The 24,982-nt window shown below is 39.3% G+C and overlaps 1 protein-coding gene across 7 annotated transcripts in view; it reads left to right on the top strand.

Annotated features, from left to right (window-relative positions):
- Window positions 1–24,982, top strand: part of LOC117396917 (GTPase-activating Rap/Ran-GAP domain-like protein 3) — a 108,807-nt gene that overhangs the window by 17,380 nt on the left and 66,445 nt on the right. For 3 of the 7 annotated variants that reach the window (XM_059005313.1, XM_059005311.1, XM_059005317.1), the window contains exon 2: window positions 9,757–9,826. In XM_059005313.1, coding sequence (XP_058861296.1) covers window positions 9,757–9,826 — 70 coding nt within the window. Of the gene's footprint in view, window positions 1–2,367; window positions 2,489–3,529; window positions 3,958–6,829; window positions 6,934–9,756; window positions 9,827–24,982 lie in introns of those variants that run through there. The other 4 variants (XM_059005314.1, XM_059005315.1, XM_059005312.1 and 1 more) reach the window with 4 other exon arrangements.

The raw sequence follows: 24,982 nt of genomic DNA, 5'->3' as shown, positions 1-24,982 counted from the left end.
AATATTGGATATTGCCATACACTCACACATTACATTGGCTCCCATTATTAGCATAATTCTTGGTGGCCACTTGGTGGCATTGTAAAATATTGGTTTGAAATAAGAACGGTTTGAAGCCTGTTAATGGAGCACATAATTCAACAAGATGAGCAAAATCATGCCGAGCTCATTAATATTAAACCTGGGTTTGGAAACTGCTAAGAGACTCTATGCATGGTCTGGAGAAGCCTGTCTTCTGGTTCAGCTTCAACAAAACAATGTCTATCAGAGAGGGGGGGTCTGAGGAAGATGTCTCTGTGTGTGTGTGTGTGTGTGTGTGTGTGTGTGTGTGAGTTTGCATGAAATTGGTGCTGTTTTTATTGCTGTGTCTAACTTCTATGTAAAGTAAGTGCATAACTGTATTGATCACTTTGAAAACTCTTAACATGCTGCATTACATGTAGTCAAATGTGCTGTCAAAACATGTGTCACTATAGTGCTACAGACATAGTATTTATTAGACCTCAAACATTAAAGAAAAGCTGTTAATTGCTGGCAGCGAGTAACAGAAATGTACTTGAAATGCAGATTTATTTTATTGCAGTACAATTTGGTTTGTAGCAAGTGTTATGAGCTGTTTGTACCAAGCCTTAGACTGGAGTGTTATGTAGCCTTATGAAGGTGGTTTTAATCCTACATAGTTCCTAATTCAAATAAATCTTTTGCTACAAAATTGAATTGGACAGAAAAAAAAAAAAATTCTGCAAAGCCACTTGAGGGCAGGAAAATTGATTTTAATTACTAATTGCTTCATCTTTAATGGAAGAAAGGCTCAATATTGAATGAGCCTTTCTACCTCCGCCACAGTGAGACAAAAAAAAAAAGAAAGATCAATTTGGCTGAGAGTGCGCTGTGACTGTGGCACGTTGCCACACAACTAGAATGCATTGGGATGTCAGTGACTGTATGGACATTATGGGCTGTCTAACATTTTATACCTCGATACAATATACAAGTAATTCTCTTAAAAAACTAAAAAAAAAGGAACATTATTAACGAAACCCAACAATACTGATATGTTTTATTTTTTTAGAAAAGAAACAGGGCTGTATTGCCATTGCTTACAGAATGAATATAACTTGTTACAAAGCTTGGAGGAAACCAGCATCTCTAACAGTCTGTTAGTAAAATGACAGGTCCTTATTTCATATTTAAATGATGCTGGTATATAAATAAAGATATATTGACTATACCGCCATGTCTCCCTGCAGCTCGTTTTTATTTGCTAGCTCTGTACACAGTAAGAGGGCAAAAAGACTTTAATAAAAGCATTGCTTTCTTTCAGCAATATTGACAGTACGTTATCATATTTCCTAATGTCCCTTCACATATCTTATCAGCTTCTCCCAAGGAATAAATGCAAGGGAGACAAGCTATTGGAAGGTGGGAGGCAGATTGCTTTGCTGTTTTGGCAATCCACATGATCTAGAATTAGCTTCTGTAAGGATGCCCGGAATATGAAGTTATAGAGAGCGATATAATATAGAGAGCTTTCATTTACAATTTAGACAACAAAGCATGGATCAAGAAATTGAAATCAGTTGTGCTGTATTACTCAAATGATAGAGGAAGGTATCGTGTCCTTGGCATTATTCAATGATGTAGTCATCCCATATTCAGTGTTATAATCATGAAAAATTAATGGTTTCACAGGGATTCCACAGTCTGAGACTGGAAGGATTTCTCTTATGGCGGGCCTGGTAATTTAGCGCAATGTAATGGGATGTGTCGTCACCGCCAACACGTGCATGCAAACATTTGCAAATCCTCGGAAGCAAGCGAAACACATTAATTAACCTACCACATCATTTAGCATTCCACCTGTTCCCCCGCTTTCACGACAGTGCCTTTCAATGCAGCTTGTAAATGGTTTATTTTAACCATTTAAAAACTGCATTCAAACAAAACCGTGGCAGTCTATTTTAATAAACAGTGGCGGATTTAAATACCGCTGCCGGTACTTTATATGAACCGTGCTGGGGTTTTATAAATTATAGACCCACTTATGGATTTAAAATTAGGTTTGCAAAAAAAATCGGGTTGATAAGTTTTGGGGAGGCGGCATAAAAAAATCAAAAGAAGGGAGCATGAATACATTAATTTCGAAATACTAAAAGAAACTCCCCATACATGCACCTTAGTGGCCAATTTTCAGTCAAAATGGACTGTGTCGTTTCAGATGACCGATTCTACATTATTGAATAGATAGTCGCTCACTGCAGCCCATGCATGATGCACTTTGAGACTCAGAAACACGTTGTTCTTTTGTCTAGTTTATTGGCAGGATTTCATTTTCATGGTGCACCATTAGATTTTCCTATAAAAAACGCGCTGCACAGATCTCAGCGGTGTTTGTGAAATGCACTGGATAAGATGTGCACGTGTTTACAGCTTGCATCGTAGACTGGTTGTGGAAGATTCGGGATGACCCAGCCCAATCTGAACAGCGGTGAGCAACTTGATCTGTTTTTATGCTTTCAAAATTTTTGTAGCGCGAATTTGAATCCTGGTTGACCTTGAAATACCACAACATTGATTTCAAAAAAGCTTCCTCAACACCGGCGATAGCAACTGTGGCAGCTGTTACTTTTCTGTGATGAAGGAATGCCCTGTTTGACGCGATGCGTACACTTCAATAATGCATTCCGTTTGACTTGCATGAAACTTAACTTCGTTTCAAGGAGAGGCTTCTGGGTTGTATAAAATTTAACATGATTAACAATGCAGCACTGGAAAGAAAACAGGTTATAACGCAAACTCCTTTCTAACGTATTTCCGTCGTGTTTTTGTTATTTTAAAGGTGCTGTTATAAAAATATGTTTTATGTGTTTAGTGTGTACTTGTTATCACACAGGTCTGTGCAGAATATATTAGCTTAAGGCGTTTCTTTTAAAATGTTATCACTTAACAAAAACAGAAGGGGGGGGGGGGTCTCCTTTTTAACTCTTTACTGCCCAGGGTATGTCCCCATACTTATGTATGCCTATTTTCTCGTTGTCAGATGTTATTATTGAACACTGGACATCATACTAAATTGTTAATTCCCTGAGCTAAACAGAGCTGAGTTATGTCATATCTAACCTCAGTCCACTGCAGGTAGTACGAATAGAGCTGTTTAGTTCAGAGTGACAGAGTGTCTTAAATAAAACTGGTAAACCAACAATCTGGTTTCTGATGTGCACAGGAGAATGTAACGAACGGTTACACAGGAAACTCATTTTAGAGTAATGCTTGTGGTGCACCGTGCCTTTTAGAATGTGCTGTACTTAAAACGGCGTACTTTTTATTCCAAACCACAAAACACACTGCATCATGATTTTATTCACGGTTTGCCACAGACATTGACGACTTTTACAACTACAAGTCCCACCATGCAGTTCTGTGCTGAGACTGCAGCAGTCGTGGGCGAGTGTGTGTGTGTGTGTGTGTGTGTGTGTGTTATGTGTGCGCGCGAGTGAGAGAGAGTGTGTGTAAGAGCTAGCTCTAATAATTCTCTATTGGGAGGCAGGGCTTTCCATTGCAACGTATGCGCTGTGGATGTGGTTAGAATGAAATGAAAAGTACTCGAGTCAAAGCAGTGGCAACAGTGCACTGCATAATCAAAACGCTCATAAGCCTTTTAATGCAATACTAGTGTGTGTGTTTTTTTTTTTTTTTTAGTTGCACAGGCTCGTGTGGCTAGCCAATAGCAAGACAACATTAATTATATAGGAAAGGCAACATAATACATTGATAAATGCAGTTAGAGGGACAGCAACCTGTAAGAAAGAATTTCTGAATCAGGAATGTTAGTGGTTCTTCAGTAAAAAAAAAAAAAAAAAAAACTGAACTGTGCTTTCTTTCTGGATATAAACGCATGTATGGAGATATGTGTAGTGCGGATGCAGCTTCTGCCAAACTGCTGACTTTCACCCAACGGTAAAATAAGACGTATTATTATTATTATTATTATTATTATTATTATTATTATTATTGTGTTTTTACTTGTTGTTTTTCTTTTTTTACACATGCATATTTTGTTTGTTGTGTGTGTGTGTGTATATATATATATATTCGGGTTCATGTTGCATATTGCTTTTGTAATGTTACTATAGTTTTGTCCATTTTTTTCTAATTATTATTATTATTATTATTATTATTATTATTATTCTTCATACCGAGTGACGGTTCATAGGTACTCGGCCAGTCAACTCCGGTGCATTTGTTTTGTTTTTCTGTAACGTGTTAGTTATCTTTTTATTTATTTTGTACGTGATTGCAATACTACATGAGTCGCCTTTGCCACACAGCGCTAAATGATCTAGTTTTAAGAATATGCAGAGAAAGGACCTGCGCTCAGCGTTATTTTTTACACTATCGTTTCATTCATTAGAAGTTGATTAAATGCCGACTTCGTGGAAACAGAAGGTATTCCTGAATTTCTAGTTGGTTAACAGTATCAAATAGACTCCGGATATATACAGTACTGCCTGTGGAATACCTCTGTATTAAAGACACAGTACACATATTCAGACAATGCATTCAGTTCCGCCGTTTTTGTGACTTACATTTTAAATATTATGTCATTTAAGTTGACATATGATATCTCTTCACAGTATAGGATTTGCACACGACAAAGTGATTTGGAAGCAGCCTTATCTAAAAATAAGGGAGCGCAATCGTTATCGAACATGCATACGGTTGAATGCATTGGTTTTGACTGTAATTATCCATCCAATATATGAAAAAAAGGAGGAGGTGGGTGGCACTAGAAACCCCCAACTCTGCAGCTCCCCAGGGACTATTTTAAACAGTCAGTACTGCATCTAAAAATATAAGCGACTCCAGCAAACGCTGAACGTGTACCGTCGTTTTGGGATCTGAGATAAAAACGAATGCGTTGTACCTTAATAATAATAAAACACTTGACCGTATAGCTCCGTGTTCAGCGGGACAGTTCAGGCTTTTCAACTCACAACCCCAATGCATTCTGGGAAGCGTAGTCCTGCTTCTCATAAAGGTAAGAATGATACCTGAGACAGGTGAAACGTACCAGAATGCATTGGGGTTGTGAGTTGAAAAGCCTAAACTGTTCCACCTTTTACTGTGGATATTTCTCAGATGTTGTTTTTGCTGTCACATACCCAGTTCTCTGACTGGTTGAATTGTTTGCATTTGACACACACTGTAGCAATTTGGCATTTCCAATGGGTGGTGCTACATATGGTTTTAAAAATAGATCTGAAACCTTCCCCCATAGTCTGTTTAATATATATATATATGCTGTTACAAGTTACTTGAGCAAAATTTTTTTGCAGTATGGTCAGGCAACATCTCAAAATATTCTTTGAAGATTCAGATATCATACCTGTTCCTTCCCTGACCCCCTGTTTAGCAAGATTATATAAAAAGCTTGTTCATGTGATATGTATGGTTTCACTGGTAGAAGCGCTTTCTGATTACCATGTTATGCAGTAGCTGTAGTCCTTTAAAAAAAAAAAAAAAAAAAAAAAAAAAAGTAACTAAAACAAATTCACATAAAATGTAATCTGCAAAAGGAACCATTTACAGTTTCAAGTTACCGAACAAGGTAATCCGATTACATTTCATGCATTAATGTGTTACTCCCCAACACTGCGTCCTTGGCCATAGAAAGTTCCTGGATATATATATATATTTTTTCTGTGTGTATAGTTTAGCGTATTCAAACATGAGCACATTTTGACAACATACGATAATTATTAAGACAGAGCCATTTTTATTTAATGGTTTACTGAGTTTCTGTCTAACTGTTCATACAGGTGCCATGCATTGAGCTGAATAACTTGGATACAGTGGATGTCACAGCATCATGCTGCTGCAGATGGAATACAAGTTCATCGCTGCTTGGTGTTTAACAGAATAAATATCACCATACGCTGAATTACTAGTTTTTGATCACATCAAGGCAGATTCTGATAACATTACAGACCACAAGAAAGCCCCCCCAAAAAAGGAAACACAACCCATTTTTTTAAATATATGGTATTAATATTAGTCCATTAAAACAGGGAAGTGTGTTTTATTTGATTGGGCTGAGCATAAGTTAGAGGCTAACCATGTATAGGCCTAAATGCTGAACCAGCATATTCAAGGTACCATGGTCCAACTGTTTTAGTTTCAATAAAACTGCATGGGCATTTGTTATTAGATTCTATTTGGCATACTGTGGATGCAGGTCATGGACACATAGTGTATCATTATACTGCTAACGCATATGAATGTTTATACTCTTAGATCGGGAATATGGTTCTGACCTATTGCTTCTAATGGTCTGGAATGGTGTCTGCCACTCATTTAAAGACTTAAATAATTAAGCAGCTGGTGACCAGTAAGTCCATGTTCGAAAATCCATTTTAAAAGGATCACCAGTAGCAACCACCTGGGAAATATCACAGGGGTATCGAACTATCAAACTACACACTTTTTATTGATGACTTTTTACTACAAGATAGAGCGATTATAATAGGTGTGCCTTAGAATGAAGCACAACAGCTTGGGGGACCTGAATTATTTATCTGCATTCACAGAGACTGTTTCAAAAGCTGTCTCTCTCTCTCACTCGCACAAAAGGAACACCAACACCATATACCACAACCGTGTCGTGTTGTCCTTTTCACTTGATTTCCTTTTCGCCTAATCAGCGCGGTTTTGTTTGGAAAACTGAGCTACCGGCTGGCTCCTGTAAACAGAATGGTGCGTTTTGTTTCGCGCACTATTGTATGGATTTTCTCTCGCCTGTTTTTTATTAACATGAATGTCTTTTCAGCAGCAACGAGACAGAAGAAAGAAAATAAAAACAATAATAGGAGAACAATGATAGCAGCTCCAGAGAAATGAGCCATTGATGTCATTTGCTAACTGGAAATTTACGAGGTGTCGTTGGTGTTGATGTGTTAAAAGCATAGCTTATTATATTTGTATAATAACACAATGGCATTCATAAAGGGTCTTCATTTTGTATATTTATTTTATATGTATTTAGTCGTTTATTTCTCTTTATTTAATACTTTTATTAAGTCAATTAAATTACTTTCAGATAACTGTTAAATGATCACATTTGTATTGCAGCTCGATTTGCCATTTGTGTAGTTTACGCATGTTGCCTTTTTTTACACAATATAGTATAGATTGAACCTGTACTGTTTAACCATGGGACAGAGAGAGGGAGCAGAGGATCAAACATATATTCCAGCCCTTCTTCAACAAAAATGCCACAAAGATATCTGTTGCAAAGTCTGCCTGAAAAATGTCTTACAATCGCCAAACATTCAACTTCCTTAGCCTTTCTGAAATACCTAATATTGTTGAGAAAATATTTAATTTAGCCTGTACAGAATCTGGCAATAATTCCCGGGTATTTAGCAATTACCACAGTGTCTGTCTGAAGCAGTCTGAAATCCTAAATTGAAAAGGGTTACGTTTAAAACAATGGGAGCCAAGTAATTTTAATTAAAACATTTAGCCAGGACAGATCCCTTCTCTCATTTGCATTGTATCCTCAATGATGCAAATTATGAACACTACACAATGTGTAAATGTGTGTCTGTGTTAAATGAATGTTGTTGAACCTCCCAGAATCTAATTCCATATACTGTGCAGGGGTTGGTTAGACAAGAGACTGTAACACGTATGACTTCAACACGCCATCCTTTGTAAATCAGTTTGCTTTCACGTGACGTATTTAATCTGTTCTGTAAATTGCATGCCTGATGTCTATTCTACAATATATATAAAAGCTGCATTTCCTGTTACTAGTCTGACAGACTTTGATAGAGGGGCTGATAATAGTCCCCTAATTGGCAGATCCTTCCACAATGACTCGTGTTTCACAAGCCTTTTTTTTCATTTTGGATAGTTCCACGTCAATGCTGTCCATGGTCGCCCTACACCCTTTTAAAATTATTGTGGCAGGTGGTTTTTCTACCCCCTATGTATAGTTGGCATTATATTAAAAAAAAATAATAATTCTGAAGCTCAATGCATATAACCTTGATTTTCTGAACACCCTACCCATGAGTATCGTGCTGTTCTTTGCATAATGAGCTTAAAAATGTATTAACCTCAAGCAACTTTAAAAGCGGTGCAGTTTAAGAGCGTTTCATTTATTTATCGCGGGCAACCCAGGCAGATTAAAACTCAGTTATTTCAACTATACACAAATTCCCATTGCCTTAACCCATTCCCCTTCCTTTTACTGCCGTGAGATCGGTCTATTGCAAACTAGCAGAATATCCCCTTCGGACGTGATTTTTAATAAGAAAATGTTGAGATTTTAAAACAGTTTGTGTGAACTCTATGGAATTCAAGAAGATGCCCTGCTAAAGCATATATGCAGTATAAAATAGATACTTAGAAGCTTAACGTGATACGATTGTGCCCACAGTGACTGAAGGGGATGTGTTATTTGAACTGCACTCAGTAACATGCTTGTGGTATAGGCAGTACAGCACAGGATCAGCGTATTGGCCCCGCTGCATTGAGTGATTAGAATTTGCATACTCCCTTTTAGCCAGAGTGAAGAGTAGCTGGGGTGGCCTTTCTTGGGTCACAGTTAATGCTGTACAGACCTTCGGGTGCATTGTTACAGCTATGCTTTTTAAAATGAATATTGTTGTGCACAGAGGCTGGCCACACCCCACAGTGCTGGCTCATAACTGAAGGCTGCTGGAAATGGGGGTCGGTTGTCAGAGGTTTTTTTGCACGGTTTCCATTCCTTCTGCAGCTGATCACAGACTCTTTCTTCAAACTCAATTAAGCATCTGCTGTGCACTTATTTAGTCAGGGGTGCAATTCGGACCATAAAGTGTGATTTACTGTAACGACCATCCCGTGCATGGGTTGAATAAACAGCTGTGTGCTGAGCTACTGTGTGAGCAACCCTCTACTGCCCTTTACATCACTTGGCGTGAAACGCGAGCTGTTTTGCAGTATAACATATAACTTTGTGTGAAAAAAGGCAAACGCGTACGGGTGTTAAATCTTTCAGCAAACAGCATGGAGATAGATACTGTGCAAGCCTACTGTTTAGTTTGTTTGTTTAAATAATCCAGTGTAATGTAAATGGTACAGTGTAATGTAATTGTCTTTGAAAAAAAAAGGATTTGATTACTTCAAAACCAATAGCAGATTTTTTTAAAGAAGCATGCATCAGAATGCCTCAAGTAAAATTAATATTTCGTATGTCCTTTTGCGCTCTAAGGAAAACGTGAATAGCCTCCATAAAGATATTCCATACAGTGCTACCAGGGGGAAGGTGGTATTGAAAGCGGGTTGTTTTGAAGGTATTTTACTGCAGCCGACAGTCTTACTGCAGGGTCTGAACCCCCCCCCAGGTTACTGAGAAAGACCTCAAATGTAATTACAAGTCAGCTCTTGCCCAGAGTCTCTCAATCGATCACATAATGACTTAATATTTAATTTAATCAGGGCCTCCCTTCCAAAAAGAGCTGGGGCATTTCAGCTGCGTTCCAGGATCATTTGAATTCAGACACAGCCTAGCAAGGGATGCTGCCGGAGGCTGGGCAGTTTGGATGCCAGCTTTGAAACAGGTTCCATACAGCCCTGTTTGGAGCTGGCTGGCTGCACTGGAATATCTTTCTGCTTGCTCTTGTTGTTGTTCTCTGGGGGTGAATGGTGGCTGTTGGTGCTCCTTGCTGCTAGCTATGTGCTGTTACTTATGAAGCGTTTCTGTTCCAGCTCTGCCTCTGAAGATCTGGGCTGCAGGCGTGGGGAATTCAGCCGGAAACACTATGGTTCTGTGGAGCTGGTGAGTCAATTCATTTATATACCTCTTCTTTCGATACCTTCCACTCTAGGGTCACCAGAACCCAGGCACTTGCTTTCCATGCACACCCTTTGCTATAGTCAAATGAAGAAACCCAGTCATGACGAAATCACATGACTTGGGTTACCTAGACCTTTTACTAAGGTTCTGAAGATCAGTCATGGTTCCGTAATGGGAATAATGATATAAACAGTGACAGGGCTAAATATCTCAATCTAAATCGGATTAGTATCTGCCAATTTTTAGATCAATAAAAAAGGTGATTTTTTTTTTTTTTTTTAACAGCATGTTATTGCTAAGGTATCGCTCCCTGGCCAACAGCCACAAAGGAACATGAAGAAGATAATCAGATTTAACAACAAGCTGTTAGATAGTGATACACTCCATGTACAGAGAGAGAGAGAGAGTGCTGCAGAAGATCCTGACCATTCTCATACATAACAAGCTCCCCAGGCTGCTGGGAGACTCAGGAATAGGGAGGCTCTGCATTAAGAGAAGCAGAAGCACAGCATACAGTCCAGCGATGTACCGAGGGATTTGCTTTTCTTTAAGCCAGTTTAATGAGAAAACTAAGTATTTTCTCATTAAGTACTGTACAGCAGGTGACTTGGGATTGACCTCTTATCAAGCGCGAGAAATCGCACTGGAGTCAGGCTTCCTGTTTCTACACAGCGTGGCTTGTGGGTAAAAGAAACGCAATAAAAATAGTATGATAAAAGTGAAATAACAAAGCAGCAGAAACCCAACGGATGGAGTAGAATATAAATATACAGTGTGTGTGGGTGTGTGTTATTTACATATATATATATTTAACACATTGTGACAGGCGCCTGCCGTGTGGGTGCGTGCATTCGCTGCTGAGTGACAGGCAGGAGGCTGAGGCGGAGGTTGGAGTTGATACGCTCCGCAGGCGAACAGGATTTATTTACATATCAACACACTGACTGAACAGCTCACGTGACACTACCAGCAATGGTAGCACACTGAGGACATACGTACACTGCTCCTTAATACCACAATTCTAATTTCCCTGAACTAATCTTTGCTTACTTCTCGGTATCCAACCCTGGGTCACGCACACAGCCATCGGCGAATTTCAGCTTCTTGTTTAGGCTCCGATCTCCGAACTGAGAAGCAGTTGCACTGTCCTCCCTTAAGCCTAAACAAGTCCAGCAAAGCAGGGTAATTAAAAACAAACAAAGTAACAAAATAACAAAACCCCAAAATACAGGAAACAAAGTAACAAAAGAACAAAACCCCAAAATACAGGAAACAAAGTATCAAATTAAAGTAGAAAAAATCCAAACAAACAGAAAAGGAACAATCTCACCAACTGATAAGGAAGTCCAGAAAAGAGTCTAGTACTGATGGAGATGGTGGAAGGTTGATGGAAACACAGAGAACGTTGAAAATGATGAGTCTGTACAGTAGTGCTGAGTTGAATGATGAACAGTTGTTTGGAAAAAAATCAGGAGGATCAGGAAAAAATGGAGACTGAACACACAAAACAACAAACACTAAATAGACCTTGAACATGATTTGATTATACCATGATTAATGAATTTGGTCCAGCATATGGGAAGGGTCAATTTAGCAAAACAAAGACATAAACAAAACAAGAATAATAATAATAAAAAAAAAGCTTCTTGCTGGTTTTCAATGTAGGATGGCCTGCAGCCAATTGTTTGGGCAGCTTTGCAATAAAAACATTCTTATTTTGCCGCCACAGGGCAGATACGCTTTGTCAGCTGTTCCAAGAGGTTTGCCAGTGAGCCTCTGCAGACTTGCATGGTATTGAAATCAGGAGTGGTGAGGAATCCCTCATGGCACTTACAAAATGGGGGGGTTGCTGCAAATTGCTTTGATGTCTGGCTAGACTTTTCTGGCAGGAAACATTCCTGCAAAAGTATTGCATTTGTCTTTTTGCGGTTGCCCATACTACATTGTGTAAGGTGGGGTGTTCAGGGACCTAATTTTCCACTTTTTTTATTATGTTTACTATCAAAGGGCCGTAGTGATTTGCCTCTGGTGTTAACCCATTAAGTACCAAATACATTTTTCTTTGAAAAACTCAGAACACAAGCTTATGCAATTTGATACATTACATTTCGACTTAACAAAATTAGTAAGTTATCATAATGCGGTTAAAGAGAATTAAAATAACAGGTAGATGCCAGTTAAAAATGCTCCAAAAAATTACAGTAGCCTGTCCTCAAATGAGGACAGTAACACTTAGAGTAAGTAGCGGGGTTCTGAAAAATCTAGCGTTCTACATCCTCACATGTTGCTGCAACTGTTTAAATAACATATCTGTATTTTTTTCTTTTCATTTTACACTTCCTGCAGTGATTTAGAGCAGTGGTTCCCAGCCTTGGTCCTGGGGACCCCCTGTGCCTGCTGGTTTTCATTCCAACTGAGCTCTCAATTACTCAACTAGACCGGATGCAGAGTTCAAGTTACTTTCAAAATGTTATAGCTAACTTGAATTCTGGAACTGTTTAAGAGCTGAAAACAATTAAAAAGGTCTAATTAAGCAAATTATCAGTTCAATTAAGGGTCTAGTTAAGTAATTGAGAGCTCAGTTGGAATGAAAACCAGATGACACTGAGGGTCCCCAGGACCAGGGTTGAAAACCACTAATTTAGAGGACAGATCTCAAACCCCAGTGCTATAGCGGCCATTTTCAAAAGAGCTTTGAAACAGAGTTTAAAGTTATGTGTAAAAAGTTATTAGGATGTTAATAATAAAAATAATGATAGGTATGTTATTTAAACAGTTGTGGCAACACGTGGGGGGGATGTATAACACTATTTTTCGGAACCCCACTATTTCCTCTTAAATGGATTAAAAGTATCGTCTAAAGTAGTTCATCTTGATATTCTTGCTCTGAAAAAAAAAACATTCTGAGTGATATTATCATTATTATTATTATTATTATTATTATTATTATTATTTATTTCTTAGCAGATGCCCTTATCCAGGGCGACTTACAGTACAGTTGGGTTTTCACTGGAGCAATCTAGGTAAAGTACCTTGCTCAAGGGTACAGCAGCAGTGTCCCCCACCTGGGATTGAACCCACAACCCTCCGGTCAAGAGTCCAGAGCCCTAACCACTACTCCACACTGCTGACATAAACTGAGCATTAATTCAATGCCAAACTCTGCGAGGATCACATTGTCAGATGACAGGATTTAAAACCGTCAAAACACACACTAGAATATACATGCGTGAGGGGATTGATCACTGCCAGACAAAGTGAAATATTTATGTCATTTTAAAAATGATATATAAAGGACTGGATTATTACCTCCATTTGAAGAAAGCCTGCCGTGTGCAAGGCATTGCACAGAACTGAACTGCGATTAAGTCTATACTCTACGGAGTGTAAGCGTGACTAGACTTTCACTGAGATAAAGTCATTGCATCCCCTTTAAGAGCGAAGACTATTAAAACCGATGACATGTGTTTAAATGGCAGAAAGGATATAAAATATTTACAAGTGGCATTTAAATTCAAGAGAATTGGTGGGTTGCTTTAGCAGCGGTGTGTTTTATTGTTGCAATATACATGCATTAATTAGCAGAGCATTAGAAAGGAGAGGTTGTACGCAAGGAAACGTCTATCATACTATTTAATAATGCATTCCCTCAGTTTTAAAGCTTCTAAAGGGATTGAATAGATCTTATATACTGTAGGTCTCGCATGTCAGATGCATAAATATGCATTTATTTAGATTAAGAAATGTGTGACAAAGTGATTTGGGGAGAGCCTAATTAAGGGTGGGGCCTCGGGAGGAGTCCTCTGAAGAAGCAGTGGTTTGGTTTTTGGGCACGGATGTTGTTTTTGGGAGTCTCTATGGAGTTTGGTGGCGATATTTCCCATCATGAGCAAGTTACAGGCAAATTGCCCACACTGCAGTCAATGTTTGACACGGGCTGTGGAAAACCAAGCCCAAGAGTCTTTTTCAAGAAAAACAGATTGGAAGGTTCGTTTTTTCTTTTAACATTTGAATAAAGTAAAGGAAACCCCACAACGTACATATCAAAAAGTACTTTATTGGTTAAAAAAAGGAAACACGTAATTTTTGTAATGTTTATTTTTTTTAACAGATAAAGTAATTTGATAGGTGAGGGGTTTCCTTTACTTTTATTTTCATATTGTTTTTAACCCTACTCACCACAGTTGACTTATCAGTTCTTATCTCTTATTAAATTAACCCATTATTATTTACCCTTTTTTCATTATTTTTTTTCATTAATGAATCAAATATTGCTTTCAGTCTTGAATCTTTTATCACAAAAACACAGTATGAATGAATAGGAATGAGTGGAAGCCGATGGAAGACTTATCCTGCATCCTTGTAACAAAAGTTTTGCGTTCTCTGAGACACATCCGATACGACACGTTGCATTCTTGTATTTTACTCTTGTAGGCAGAGAGGCTGCTTTTTCCTTTTCATGTATTAAGTGTTAAATAATTCAAGTCTAATAAATATCCACATCAGCTTATTGCATACATTTGTATTCTCCCAAAATGCCTTTTCCTTGCTTAAAAGACAAAGGGGATATTAAATACTGCACTCTCAAAGCACGTACCAATAATATATTTTGTCTTCCTTAAAATGAAATACCAGTATACGTTTCAAATACATTACAATTATTTGACATCACAAGATTGCATTTCTAACCATAGCCTTTGGCGAGTAATGAAATGTTTTTCTGGAAGTGATCAGGGAAAAAGTATTCCGTTTCGGTTTCCTTAATGGTAATTTGCTCCACAAAGAGACCCTGGTGAAAGTAGAGCAGGTGTGTGGAGTGGTGAGGGGATACAGTTTAGTCTGCATACCAATATACTGTAATCACTGGTTTATTTGAGAGACAACTAAAAGGTGCCAACTGTGGCATTACACAAGAACCTGAAGCTAGGTTAATCAGCCCTTGTGAGAAGTATGCTTGTACTGTTCTGGTATTTACAGTACATTTAGGGTTTCTTGCCACCAGCCCTTGAGGCACGGTGAATAATAACAAGAATTTATACAATCTGTAGCTAATAGGTGATTAAAATGTTAAGCTCAATATTTATCCATGCAACACATATAGTGAAGTGAATTAATTTGGTGCCAGTTTGAAATTCTCTCATATTATTAACAGATGTGATCTTTAGCTCTGCGTCGTCTTTTTTAAACTCTCACTGACTCAGAAGACTCGTGAGATATGACTGTGTCTTTCCTCTAACTGTATATCAGTCCTCCACCCCTCTCTTGCACGGCTTCTTAGCAGAACGAGAACAAATTAAAGCATTAACTTGAGTCATTTATCAAGGGACGAGCTTGGACAATTATAAATGTCTGTGCCATGTGTATCTATAAAATCTAATACATATGTTTTACAGTCTCACACTAGCAGCCAGAAATATATTTTAAAACAGTGCATATTGGCATCGCCTTTTCTTTCTTTTTTTTTCTGCTCAGCACAGTGCTGATAAATGTCAGCTGCATCCGAGCTGTCAGTTGTGACCATTACAAGCTTTACCTCTTCAAAGCACACAAGAGGGCCAGCAAATAAAACCTTGGGCTGAATATATTAAAACAAAGCCTTCGCTCATTTCTACTGATCTGAGCTGTTTACTCAGAAGGGAGGTGGTTCAGAATCTCCATGGAGGAATGGTTGTGTGTGTGTGTGTGTGTGTGTGTGTGTGTGTGTGTGTGTGTGTGTGTTTAACCACAATTTGAAAACACTTAAAGACGTTTCCTCTATGCATTAAAAGGATAGCGTTGTTTTCTTCTGGCTGTCTGAGATAAGCTTTGCCATTCATGACATCCTGGCAAAAGTGAAATGTACATTTGTTATTATTTAACAGTGTATGGCTCAGGGTAAATATAAATAGGACTTCAGATTCAGACTAGTCGAATTACACTTTTATAAGAAGAAATTCAGGCACACATTCCTTCTATCTGTGAACTTTTTAATGTATAGTCTTTTTTACTGGTCTTTTTGCTAGCTTTGTTAGTTACCCGCCTTTGTTAGCACCCTCTTTTTGAGCTAAATAGAATCTTTTCTCCAGCTGTCACTCGATGGTTGAAGTAGTCCCCCAACAGGTAATTAAATAGGACTACTACTACTAATAATAATAATAATAAAAATAATAATGCATTTTTTTAAAAATCTGAAATCATGCCTTAGACCGGATATTGGCATTATAAAGCCTTGAATGAAAATATCTACATCTTGTATAGCTCCCGACAGACCCAGTAGCAAGTCTGCAGTGGATGCATAAAGGAGATCGATCTAAGTATTAAAGAACACCCATAACTCCATAACTCTCTCATGCCAGAGCTGCTTTTGAATCCTATGGATACTCGTGGGATAAAACACAGTGTATAGTGCAGCAATCCCTGTCACAGCAACCAGCTGGACTACAATATCATAAGCAACACTTTGTATTAAATATGAATGCCGATAGAGAGTCTAAGCAGGGTGTTTTCACTACAATGCATGCAACAATTGTATGCGTGCAGTTCTGTAAATACAGTATGCACAGTTAGAACATCTCCTGCTGCTCTCGGCATGCCTGCAAACCTCTGCTGTGTTCACTGATGTATAAACAGAATTGCTAACTGTTTTTTGTATGTAGTGGAAGTACTGTATTGCCCATATATGAGTGATTGGATATGATTTTAGGACTTTTAGGGCTGATGTAACCAGATTGTCAATGTATAATTCAGTATTTAAGCCACTGCCATTCCTAGGTAAAGACCATCTGTGGATACTTATCAAAAGTGCCGGGATGGGGGTCGTTCCTTTTCCCAATGTTCGTAATGATGGGATCCTCTGTTTGACTCCTGATCAAACACACATTGCCCAATCTGCCGTCACAGAAATTCTAGGAACTCCAAATAAAATGTAGAAAATCTAAAACGAAAGAAAACCAATACAGACAAAAGAACAGCTGTGATGCCCAGTGCTCTAAGGCATATCATTTCGAAAGGCAGGAACACAGAAGGCCTTCCAAAAATTGGTGAAATGTGGCAACCTTATTTCAGGAGAGTACGCTGCAGCTAGAATTATTTATACTCGTTGTTTTAATGGGTGAAAGAGGAACAGGCCCATCACAGCAATGTAAAACGCATTACTTGAAGGTTTAAAATGACACTTCTGGATAAGACGAACTGTACATGTTCACCTGAACGGCTGGGATCTCCTATCCTTCCCTAAAACAGAACAGCCCAAACTGTGCACAATTTTCTACGAAGGTGTTATACTGCAATTTTTCCTAAAGTATTTTTAATGTTAATATTGGTGTTGAATTAACCACCCTGAGTAATTAAAAGGGCCTGTTGTTTAGAATAAAACAGACCCAACTGTGTTTTTGCCCTATGTCAGTGAGAAGCCTACTTCATTGTGATGGTTAAAAGGCAATATTTGTTGTAGCTTTGGTTCATTATACACTAATGCCAAACCAAACAGATGTAACAAAAAGTCCTCCACACAGAAAGGAACAACGTTCGGGCAAAGCCGGCTTATGAATGCTCCATAAAATCGCCTGCAAAGAAAAAATAAATGGACATTTCTATTATCATGTAACCATTTTGACCCTGTGTCAGCTGTGCCTTCAAAACAAAAAAGTCGTGAGTTCTCCGAGGCACACTTTGGAGTTACGTTTGGAGTCAGTTATCCCTGAAACGGGTTCCGATGGGTCTCCTTGCTGTGCATCACACAGAGAACCTTTCCCTTTGAGGGGCAGAGCAGCCGTGAGCACCCCCTTAACCACACTGTGTCAGTGCCTATTGCATGCTCACTGATGATTGCGTGGCTTAGGGGAAGGAAGAAAGTTATCTCGCCCAGGCCATTTCTTTCTGTGACATTCACGCTGCATTACCTGTGGGCATATACAACACAGCACTAGATCATGTGAGTGCTATACTGATCTGTGGATAATTATAACCGCAGCACCTAAAGAAGGTAGCTGAAGGCCATTATTAGCCTGGCAGAGAGGTGGGTTGAAAGGACAAGTTAGGATAAAGGCATTACAGAAGCTGCAACAGTACAGCACTTAGAAAAATTAAGAGGAATTTGGTTACCGTGTGAACTGCAGTTTGGGCAAGCCATTTGGCTCAGTCATCCTTCATTCTTTCCTGCTTGCCACAACCTTACAATGAGAGATGTATGTTGACAGCACCGTTTCCTTACTAGTTTCAATGCTACTCTAGCCCATTTATTCAACACCTCTCGCAGTATTTATTTGTCCGTGGCATCTGTCCAGTGTAATACCATCTTATTACAGTTACAGTGTTCATTTTAAATGGTAGAGCGGTACAAATATTGTTAAATGGCCCTACTGTATTCACCCCTACCGCCAGCGTTTACTTAAACCGTTTAATAACGTGTTATAGATATTCTTCATCAAACTGATGTCAAAATAGATTGCACTTGTCCCATTTCATAGCAATTTGTTTTAGTGCACACATTATTGACTTTGTCATATAATATCTTAATGGCACTGTGAAGAAGTTGCTCAAGGACTGGGTGGTAATTGCTCCAGAGCAAAGTGCTTGGTATTTTGTATATCTGACGGATCCTACGACTGCAATTGGGTTGAGTCTAAATCCATTACGCCAGGTGGGGGAGGGTACAGAGGCCCTGTTTGCACGGTACTTCCTAAACCTTTGGCATTAATATTTATTGAATTGGGTTTCCTGCAATCCGACTCGCATGTATTCAGTTTTGATCACGTTATCTCCATATACCTCTCTAAACATATTTGTCAGGCTTTGGGAAGCACCTTTCATTGAGTTGGAATGCTAATGCTGAAATCAAAGCGTGTGCTAAACTGAAACCCAACACTGCATCTATCTTCACCTCTTTCATATACCCACAAAAGTGTGTTGAGTTTCATATACACGCCTTCGGATTGGTTTCATTTCCTGTATTGCTGATTGATCGATTCATATATAAATCGGCAGCACACACAGAAGATAGATTAACCCAACGCTCCTCTCACAGAGAGATGAATATGAATGGGGCTCTGGGGGAGCCATATAATTTCATTTTGCAGACTCTGTGGTATTCAGATTTGAAAGGGATGCACTTCTAAACAAAGTGGAGCACACGCTTCTGCACAGTAGAATGTGTGTTACCCAAGTATTATTTTCCTTTACTTGATGTAGAGATCTATAAAGAAAATCGCACAGCGAACATGATAGTTTTTGCATCCTAAAGCAGTGTTTTGTTTTGAATATTCAGATTATTATTTTATTTTATTTATTTATTTATCTCCCCAATTTGAAATGTCCAAACATTTTTTCCCCCTCACCGCATCAATACCCCACACAGCTCAGAGAACAGAAGGTTCAGTGGGTGTCCTCCGATCCCACAACCAAGCCAGCTTCCTCTTGTACACCCAGGAGTTCAAGAGGGGATGTCAGCGAGCTACCGACCTCTGGAGGACAAAGGCCAGCCCTGCAGGTGACCGCTTTTGAGCTCAGTAGGCAATGAGGAGAATCAGTCCCTGCTGGTTTTGCCTCCCTAATACACAGGAACGTCAGAGCCAATGCAACGCTCCCTTTGGAATCCCCAGTGAAAAACGGACACTTCACACAGACAGGACACGAATATTCCGATTTTTTTTGTATCCCAGCACCAAAAATAAATACAGTAGCTATATTTGGATATTCAGAAATGTAATGTTAATTAACAGCACCTTTGAGTCTTAAATATGACCCCTAAGAATGATTTAAAAACCTTTAGGTGAAAAATGACTGACTAAGTTTAATACAACCAAGAGTGGGTTTTGTGTATGTAATTGTGTGTAAATAATTAATGAAGTACCTGACACTCCTGGGAGAGCCTGCCTGCTGTGTGTGATTACCAGGTGTGGAATCTAATCAGCAGGTAGGTGTGTTCCAGCGGGGCATCAGGTATAAAAAGGTTCCGTTTATTCACCTCAGGGCTGCTGCAAAGCCAAAGCCAACGGGCTGAACATCGTCCACGCTACCCGGACAAAGAGACCTAAAGACCTTGCTGTATCTCTGATCACCGTGAGAGTGACCTGGGATCAGAACATAAGGAAACCAAAACCGCCAACGGCCAGGCGAGTAGCTGAAGTCAGGGTTTGTTTAGTATTGAACAGATCAGTTCAGGGATTGTAGATCCCACCAAGGTCTAGAGAGCGAGGTGAATTCGCGGGACCTGCCATGCATTAGGAGAAGCGCACACCTGTTTCACGGCACCTTTTTGTTTTATAGTTTTTGTAGTGTTTTATTTTGCCTTTTGTACACCGGGCCGTATGTCCCACATGAGCTACCATTGCTGGTAGCATCATGTGGGGTTACTGTATGTTTTGTCTGTGAATAAAACCTGCGTGCCTGGAGGGCGTATCAAGTTCAACCTCCGTCTCGATCTACTGCCTGTCACTCAGCAGCGAATGCACGCGCCCACACTGCAGTAGCCCGTCACACCTTGCTTCGGGTGACATGAAGAGAACAATAGCAGGAGTATAATAACAACTGGGCAGACATCTGCTAATTAACTCAGTAGCTTAGATTGCAGCGGTTATTGTTCATTGTGTAAGAAAGACACAAAAGGAACCATCACAGCCTGTTCTGCAGTGAGTGCCTTGATCATCGTTATTATTTAGTATTTTGCATGTGATAAATCGTATTCAACTTGAATTGTTGGACTACCGCAGTGGGTCACAGATGTACAAAATGCGCCCATATGTGTTACCTGAGGACTTTCCATCATTAATATTTCAACTGAACACTGACTGCAGTTGAGGGTTATAGTGGAAAACTGTTGCCCCGAGGGTTGAAAAAGTGACAGTGGGCAGTGATGCAGGCCAAGAGGCTTTATAGTAAACTGGAGGTTACTTTTTCAACCCAAGGGGCACTGAATGGTGAACGCTGTAGTGAATATTTTATATACTTACTTAAAAATATTCATATAGAAAAATCTGTGATGCTGTGGCTGGTCCGCCTTTTTGTTTATCATGTGGTGGAGCCAGAATGCACCGCTCCATTATAGAACATTTTTTGGGGGAAACAGTACAAACGAATTTTGGCCACAAGAACCTAATAAAGTAATAATGTACTTTAATGCACGCCTGTGCCTGGCAGTGTGCTAATTGCTTTTTTTTGTGCTACCAATGCAGTGACTCTTGATCAGAGGCCCATCTTAAGACAGAGGGTTGCTTTGTATGATCATTAGTGATTACCTAAACAACCTGCTGTTTGCAGAGTTTTTTTTTGTTGTTGTTTTTCTCCGATTCACTGTATTCACTTCTGAGTTTCTAGTTAGGGAGCTGTATTTTGTTAACAGCACCCAGGAGGCTGGGTCAAGGGTAGAAAAAAACCTGTTCTTGAAAGCAGTAGAGATCAGACAGCCCAGAATATATGGCAAATCGGGACCTAAGCAGAAACCATGACAGAGAACTGGACAAGACAGACTTTCATAGGTCCCACGTTTCATCAAATGCTAGTTCGGGGTTTCCCCCTTTCCTCGAGAACTTTGGACAATGATTAAGCTGTCCTAAATTGTTAATTACATTTAGAATCAATAAAAGGAAAATAAAACCACATTGGTTAATTTACTTGAAGTAAGAACCCATCAATGAAGTGATCTTACATTTAAGTTTTATATTGCAGGCTGTTCAATGACTGTTGCAGGTCTGCAGTTTTTAATGTCAATTTGCTGGTCTGACCCACGAAATGTGGGTCACTCGGGTGACCTCACATTGTAGGATATTTAACAGGGAAGAGATTACATATTAAGGAAATGCATTTAATAATAATTACCCCTTTATTGAGGCCCGGTTGTCTGCAGATAGCATCAACGGTACGCCCCCGTCTTTAAGGAACAATCTGTGTTTTTGATTGAAATAGACTTGGCTGGGTCTCAGGCTGTAGGAAATCCCTGGATGAAAGCATTGTGAGTCAGATAACTCAGTCCAGTCATGCTGCAGTACTGGAAATGATATAAGACCTCACACAGGCTTCACGGCTGGCACAGACGCCTTATCTCGCATCCTGATCACCCAGACCATACTGAAATAAAAATGTAATCATGTTTGCTTTAGTTTTAGCTGTGGTTTCGGTATTATTTAGGTCCATGCAAAGCATTTTTTTTATATTAAAGAGATCAATAATTGGAATTTTAAAAGGACATTCTACATATCCCCAGTGACAGGGTGTAGCAGGGTGAATGCCCAGCACAAGGGGAAATTAGTGTCGGTGTAAATTATATTTGGAAACAGGTTTGTTTTGTGTGCTTTATGGAGTTATGTTTGATTAAATGATTGTTTATAGACGAGTGCTCGATTGAGACTTGCTGCCTACTAGGTTTGGTTGAGAGGAAGGGCAGCGAGTGATCCCAAGTAATGTATAGCGAGGGTTACGTAGTGTAGCAGGTTCCTGGAGCGGGATGCCTCGTTCAGTAAGGCTAGCGCTTGCCCTGTGTGGCACCTTTTTATTTGTAGTTTTTGTACTGTGTTTTATTTTGCCTTTAGTACAGTCTTCTGTATGGGTCCTCTGTGCGTTATCACGCTGGTAGCGTCACATGACCGTTTTGTTTACTTTTGTGTGTCAATAAATCCTGCACGCCTGAGTGGCGTTTCAACTCCAACTCCCATGTCTCTCTGTCTTACATTTCAGCGGTTACTCACACACGTGACGCACTACCTTGTCACACAGGGTTATAGACTAGACTACACCAACTTAACACACTGTACAGTATGTCAGAGTTTACAATAGCTGCATGTTGAAAACCGCAAATTCAGTGGTGACAAAACTTGTTATAGACATTCCTTTTTAAGTTTTTGAGGTATTGGAAACTATACTTTTAATGATCTTTTCCATTTCAACAATAACTACATCGGGCTTATTTTGATTTGCTCTTAACCCGGGTGTTTGAAATATTGTTGAATCTTCACTCTCAAACGCCTCAATTTTGAATGTGTCTGTTTGTAAATGGAAAGTGTTTGCTTGGCAGTGCTTTGAGCTCTTCTGAGATTTGCAAGGCATTATGATTACACCGACTGTCAGGGGCTATACTTTTCTCAAATGCTGAAATGACACTGCAGTTTTTTTTTATTTTCTGACCAGAATAATAAATCATCGCTAATGTATATAATCAACAAAAGTGTCTTGTGCCATTTTATGTGTCTGCTTATAAATTCAGGAAAGGTGCCAGACAACGCCATTCCGTCCTGCCTTATAAAAGTTTACTACTGTAAATCTGAACAGTAATTTTGCAGTTTTACCATGTTTTCCCCGTGGTTATACTATGCATTTACCATAGTTTACCATTGTTTGCCATGTTTTACAACACCTCTCTGGGCTTTACAATGCTTACCTACGCTTCACCATCCTTTATTACACTTTGCTATGCTTTTGCAATGGCTTTTGCTATGATGTGATGTGGAGTAATGTCAGATAGAGGCTACGCTTAGATCTGCAAAATCATTTCACTTTATTTTTCTAAATCAGCCGTGAAAGACAGGCTCAGAATTTTCCCAGCAAATCTCTGTATTCCGGCGATCTTTTCTATTATCAATAGATGTTTTTGGAAAGCCAATCATGATGTGACGGTATACAGAAAGATAATTGAAGATTTACAGACTCCAACCGTGTGATATATAGCCTCGGGGTACCATACTGACAGCTTCGTCAAAGTGATGTAGTGAGGATGGAATATAATACAGAGCCGTGTGGTGTGCCAGCATATATATTTAAATAGTTCCATACTTGTTTTCCATATCAAATACAAAGAGTGCCACTCTGCTAATTGGGATATCTTGAGGGACAGCTGTCCTGTGGTTACTAATTTCACTATTAACTCTTTTTTCACTGTCTACCTGTAAACGAATCTAATACATATATGCCCATGTGTATTTGGTTCATACTGTTGATACCATTTCAAATTGTTTCCACCCATTCAGCGTCTTCTTTCCTATCATTTACCAAACGTACGGCATACAGTACTTTTCAGCCAGAGGCCGTGTTTTACCCAGAAGGCACTGTGGTGTAGTTGAGCCGGAACGCGCCGGAACGTGCTGGAACACATGGGATCACCGTTCTAGTACTGTTTTCTATAGGCAGCAGTGGTGTAGTCGGAACTCGCATAATAGGCAAGCTAAGTCACATGACTCGCATCTCCAGCACAACTGTCTGACTCAGTTAAAAGTCCTCTTGATGCAAGGAGTAGAGCCTTGGGAACTTCAAGAGGGCTAAATAGATGACAGCAACAGTACTACGACTGTGTGTAGAAATTAGATAAATGCAGCACCCTTTACACGTGTTACTGGAAGTTTAGTCTACAAATAAAATGTGAATTTGTATAATAATTCTTGTTTAAGAAAAGCTATATTTTAGTGGTGTTTCGGTAGCTAAAAAATTAGGACTACACCCTGCTGAGGCGTAATGACCTAGGAAGAGAAACCTGAAAATAAGGCATGCAAACTGAGAGCGAGCTTCATTTAACCCAGTGTGGCACCAGAGATATCTATCAAATGAAAACACACGTTCAGCATGTTTTTCTTTCAAAACTGCACGTTGCATAGCGAAGGGAAGAAGTGCATGACAGCTAAGATGTAGGTATGTATTCAGATATAAACATCTTGCAACATGGCAAGAAAAAGAGCCGACAAACAAGGACTGACAGAAGAAAGAAATAACTAGAACATCTGATTATCTTTCCGGTTGCTAGTGACAACACGCTTTCAGCTGGGATATGTTTTCATTTTGAGGTGTTTTTCCATCACCTGCAGCAGATCATACAGCCCTTTCAATCAGGGGCTATGGAGCTGGGGGGGCCCAGAGGGGCCATGGCCCCCTCACTTTTTGACAAAAGAAACATGTGCACAGAGGAAAAAAGGCACGCAATGTTTAGTTGCGGTTATACTCTGCTTCCTGTATAAATACAAGGCACAGATCATGTCATGTAAGAATCTACCGTACCTACCGATGTCTAACATAAAGGCTTTATGTACAGGTGGCGTCTGTTGTGTCTGTATCTTTTTGGTTTTCTCAAAGGATTTCAATGCTGTTTTTTCTTATAAAGATATTGGAGGGAAAATAATAATTTTGGTTGATTACTCATATCTGGGGAAAACATTCAATGTTGTTTAGAACCACAGTGCCAAT

This window comes from Acipenser ruthenus, chromosome 31 (genome assembly GCF_902713425.1).
Source record: "Acipenser ruthenus chromosome 31, fAciRut3.2 maternal haplotype, whole genome shotgun sequence".
Taxonomy (NCBI): domain Eukaryota; kingdom Metazoa; phylum Chordata; class Actinopteri; order Acipenseriformes; family Acipenseridae; genus Acipenser; species Acipenser ruthenus.
This window is presented reverse-complemented; position numbering and strand designations above follow the sequence as displayed.